This window comes from Spinacia oleracea, chromosome 2 (genome assembly GCF_020520425.1).
Source record: "Spinacia oleracea cultivar Varoflay chromosome 2, BTI_SOV_V1, whole genome shotgun sequence".
NCBI lineage: Eukaryota > Viridiplantae > Streptophyta > Magnoliopsida > Caryophyllales > Amaranthaceae > Spinacia > Spinacia oleracea.
In genome coordinates this window covers 38,488,868-38,493,507 of record NC_079488.1, presented here as the reverse complement: position 1 = coordinate 38,493,507, position 4,640 = coordinate 38,488,868, and the positions used below count along the sequence as shown (strand labels likewise).

At 37.3% G+C, this 4,640-nt stretch overlaps 1 protein-coding gene across 3 annotated transcripts; it reads right to left on the bottom strand.

Annotated features, from left to right (window-relative positions):
* Positions 1 to 720: 720 nt before the first annotated feature.
* Positions 721 to 4,300, bottom strand: LOC110790934 (ATPase 4, plasma membrane-type-like). Of its 3 annotated transcripts, XM_021995688.2 has the most exons (6): positions 3,961 to 4,297; positions 2,795 to 3,020; positions 1,891 to 2,037; positions 1,663 to 1,782; positions 1,429 to 1,548; positions 721 to 937 (listed from the first exon to the last, which is right to left on the bottom strand). In XM_021995688.2, the coding sequence occupies exons 2-6, from the start codon at positions 2,861 to 2,863 to the stop codon at positions 887 to 889; spliced, it is 507 nt and encodes a 168-aa protein (XP_021851380.2). In that variant the 5' UTR covers positions 2,864 to 3,020; positions 3,961 to 4,297; the 3' UTR covers positions 721 to 886. The 3 variants fall into 3 exon arrangements, with proteins under 3 accessions (XP_021851380.2, XP_056691433.1, XP_021851379.2); XM_056835455.1 differs by having other exon boundaries at positions 721 to 1,548; positions 3,961 to 4,300; XM_021995687.2 differs by lacking the exon at positions 2,795 to 3,020 and having other exon boundaries at positions 721 to 1,548; positions 3,961 to 4,299.
* Between the last annotated feature and the right edge of the window lie 340 nt (positions 4,301 to 4,640).

Genomic DNA, 4,640 nt, shown 5'->3' with positions numbered 1-4,640 from the left:
AATCGGAAGCGTATCGTACGAATTAGCATCGGACGAGGCCTGCCGGACGAAGGCCCAGCACGAAGCCAGGCCATCGCCCAGCAAGCACGCACGCCACAGCCCAGCGCGCACAAGGCCACGCATGCGTGGGCCGCGCTGCGTGGGCTGCTGCTCGCATGCGTGGGCAGCCCTTGTGGCTGCCGTGTGTGTGTGAGTTTGAGCTCATGCGAGATTCCTGAATCTGCAAGAGTCAGTGTATGATTAAATGTCTATTCCTATTGGATAAATTGATTACGTAGAATTCATGTAGAATTCTAATTCCAATTAATTCGCATCCTACTAGGATTACGATTCCTTTTCCATAACTCTATAAATAAAGGCCTAGGGGTCATAATTTATACACAAGTTTCAAAGTATTCAAAAGTGAGTTTTTTGAGAGAAAATTCAAACACCCATCTTGCCCCAAAAGTGCCGAATTTTCTGAGTACCTTAAGGGCGATTCTAGTTGGTCAATCTTAAGGCGGATCCGGACGTGCTGTGGACTTTCTACGGAGGGACGACACTTGGAGTCCTAAAAGACTTGTTCTTGTTCGGTTCGGGCGCAGCTAGGGAAGGCACGCAACAAAGAGTATGCATCTAAACTATGCTAAATGATTATGTGTAAATAATATGTTTCCTGGGTTAATGGTTGTTTCCGCATGATCTATGTAATGTCATATGTATCATAACCTAACAATATGCTTCTCTTAACTTCAAAAAACACACTAAAATTACAAACTTGCAGAGTCAACATAATTAATCAACCACAATGATCACACGCGAAGAATATGACATTGTCAATACTCGTCCTCTGACTCCTAGGACCAATGCATAAAGTCGGTAGAAAGCAGCACGTCCACCACGCTGGTCAGCAAGCAACACAAGACTTGAAAAGCATCCATACCCATCCTCGGACGAACTGAAAATAAGTTCATGACATTAGACCTTCACTTAGATAAAAACACCATAACATTTCGATCTTAGCAGGCAGATTTAACGTACTAGGGAATCCTATATTATTTCAATTAGAGAGATTCTACACCTCAGAAAGATAGATATGAATAGGTATTAGTGGTCTTACTCACGCCCCCTGAATGGTAGACCAACTCGAAACAGCAATAAAAACCAATGGGAAATTTTCTTTATTACCAATAACTCTAACCTTACCGGTTAGTCTCCAAACCTCTTGATAGATGATCAAACCTAAAGTTCCATAAGTAAGGGTTTCGAGTAACTACAAACTACAAAGTGCTCATTTAATTTCGTTAGTCGTAGAAATACTTCCAAGCCTTTCTAGAAAGTTCAACTTAATTACCTGACTTGGCAAACTTACCAAGAAGTTCAGCTTCATGTATGTAGATGCCGAACAGATGGGCACTCAATAACATATATGAGTGTATAATAATATACCTGCTTCGGGTCAGACAACATGGACGCAATAACGCCATCAATAGCATCTTGATTTTCTATCCTCGATGCTCTTGCAGACATTAGCACTACCGTGACCATATCAACACCTTTGGAAAATACCTGCAATTAGAAAATTACTTTATCAATTTGAATTTTGAAAGTAGTCTAGTAGTACTATATACTAGTGCATACAGGACTTAATTTTGGTTTATTAAGGAAAGCTCGCAACTGAACCTCAATCAAGTTTTTATCAACAGTTAGCTTGTTGAGTATGAATTTGCCAGTCTTGTCACTACACAACCCATCCATGCCAGCCATTTCCTCAATCGCATTCATTCTCTTCGTTATTGCACCCTGCAAAATGAGACCAAGCTCGTCAAATTTAAGCCATTGTTCTAGGAAATCTGCCAACTGCCATTAAACATCTCAAATAACCAGCAACGGACAGAAAAAAAACAAAACCTGTTGTGCCAAGCGATGTGAACCAATGGCCAGAGTGTCTATGCCAACGCAGTATAGCCTTTGGTGCAATGCGTATATCACTATTATTTCAATCAGCATTCCAACCGCGATTGAACATATGCAGAAGTTCCCAATTGATGTCAAAACCTGTCAAAACAAATTCTCCATCCACTTAGTGATAGAACTCGAATGATTCGTAGTGGTTAATTCCTAATTTCCCACCAGGCCATACATGCTAAGAAAACACACAATCATGGAAAAAATGCTCAAGGGTTTCAATTTTGTTGTTGTTGTTAGACTTGCACAGATTAAACACATCAACCCTATGATTTTTCTTATGATGAACTCCTCACCAACGAGAAGAGCTGGATTGGTTCCTGATTTTCCATAGGAAGAGTTCCAACCATTTTTTATCTCTTTTTTCCATAAATTGTTCCTGATGTTTAAAGTCCCAGGCTTAACTTGAGCAGTGATTAGATACAGCATACAGCTAGGATCAGCACAAAATGATCCTGATGTTTAAAAATTTGAGTAGTGACTAGATGTAGGACATATACTATACACATGTTAAGGAGGGGAAAAGATCTGTGTCTCATACATGACATATACTATACACATAAACTGCACATAACCCTCGATCTTTCAAGATCAAGACACTCTATTCTTCATTGTTATGGGGCAATCAGTTAAACAAACTAGAATCATTTGTAAATGAATACCTTGGTTAAAATCTTGCACCGATGAAGAAAAAAAGAGCTCCTCTAAACTACATTATTTACAATGTTTAAATCACAACTCTGCATCATGAAACCATTATTGAACACTAATCAGAAACACAAGCAGAGAGTACTAGTTCTCCAATAGAACAGCTTGGAACTTATTTTAATGGTTTTAAAACACTTACCCGGACCTGCAGGATCTTCTGATGTTTTTTTCCTTTGAAGAAAGCGTAGAACTCTCTCCTGACAATCATTGGTTAAACATATGTGCAGGAGACAACATCCCCGGCACTAAACAAATTTGCCATTCCGAAGAGGAATACAATATTACGGTGTATTCCTATTCACTGATGTTTTTACATTCGTCATTTGAGCTTGGCAGACTTCTTGGCAACATTAGTGTGTACCCCCCTTGAAGGTAACATATTACAAATTTTATCTCTTGGCATAAATATGAAAATACCAACTTCAACACTTCGTATTTGATATTTTGATAGCATATTAATTTCCTAAACTGCTAAGGTTTCCTAACACTGTTGAACAATTCAATCTGACAAATTAACAATTCAGCACTGCCGTGAATTTAGAACCAACCCAGAGAATCGCAAATGACAAAAGAGTTATGTATACCACTAAATCTCCCAGTCAATTAGACATACACCACCACTTTACATTTCACCCAATATAAGCAAATAAATCGGAATTATGAAATCAAACCAAATTATGAGAACAGCTAAGGAATCGAATCAACATAAAGCAAAATTAACCATCTCAAGAAATTCGGAATCGCAAAAATGGTTAATCAATCAACAAATATTTAATCATCAAGAAAATCAACAATCAGCAACAAGCAATTCGACACTTAGCAACGTTAAATAATCAAGAAAAAGTTTATTAATCGTATAAAATTAAATTTGAAACTGAAATTACCACAGAATCGCTGATAGATATCAAAGATCTCGATTTGGTTTGAAATGGAGTAATCCATAATGATATAATTAGACTTAGGGCTTCGATTTCATGAATTGAAATTTACAATCGGGGTAAAAAACGAAACCCTAAGCAATCCCAGATCGAAAGCGTTAAACGAAGCAATTGCACAACAACAACAACAACCACAACAACAATATCAATAACGACGTTGTAACTCCTAATTCCTAAAATATTTTTTGTAAAATTCACAGAATCAAAAAGTTTCTAACATTCACAAAATCATAAAGGTCTAATAAACCCTAACATCAAGTATAATTCGGCGATAAACAAGCACATCAAATTGCTAATAAAACTCGCAAAATTTACAATGGAAAATCCTGAAAAACATAATTGAATTGTTAATTAAGAAGACACTCACAATTGATAATTCAACCACACGTAGCAGGGAAATATGTTCGCCAGATAATAAGCCGCCGCCGAGAAGCATTCGCCGGAAGAAGAAGCTAAAATACGAAAATATATGGATTTGTATTCAAGGAAACTCTGTAATTTTGGATTTGGGAAATTTCGGTTTGAGTGAATTTGGATTGGGGTTAAACTCTTGAATTCAGATCGGGATTGAACTCTTGAATTCGATGTTAACTGTGGAAGTCGTGGTTGAAGGAGGTAGGGGGATGGAGAACGTGGGAGTGATTAAAGGTTTTGATTCTTTAATTTGGTTTCTCGGTATGTGAAAATTATTACTAAAGCTTTTTTTTAGATAAATTATTATAGCTGAAAAGCGTTGTATTATATCAAAGTAGAAATTAAAATGGCTTCATTTAACAGCGATATAAATTAAAGTGCTGTTATTTAATTCAAATAATAGCGCTTTTTGATAAGCGCTATTGATTTGGCGCTGTTAATTAATGTTTTTGTTGTAGTGATCATCACCATCATCATCACCATCATCATCATCATCATCAAACTCATCATCATCATCATCGTCATCATCGTCACTTGTCTCAAACTCAGCATCCTCATCGCAACTTGTCTCAAACTCATCAGCCTCAACATCGTCATCATTGATCTCGTCCTCATCATCTTCTTGATCTTCAT

Coding starts and splice junctions, on each gene's coding strand:
- LOC110790934 (XM_056835455.1), bottom strand. CDS start 2,863: ATGATTGTCAGGAGAGAGTTCTACGCTTTCTTCAAAGGAAAAAAACAT. Junction 2,038..2,794: donor AGAAGATCCTGCAGGTCCGG/GTAAGTGTTTTA, acceptor TTGTTTTGACAG/GTTTTGACATCAATTGGGAA. Junction 1,783..1,890: donor CACATCGCTTGGCACAACAG/GTTTTGTTTTTT, acceptor CTCATTTTGCAG/GGTGCAATAACGAAGAGAAT.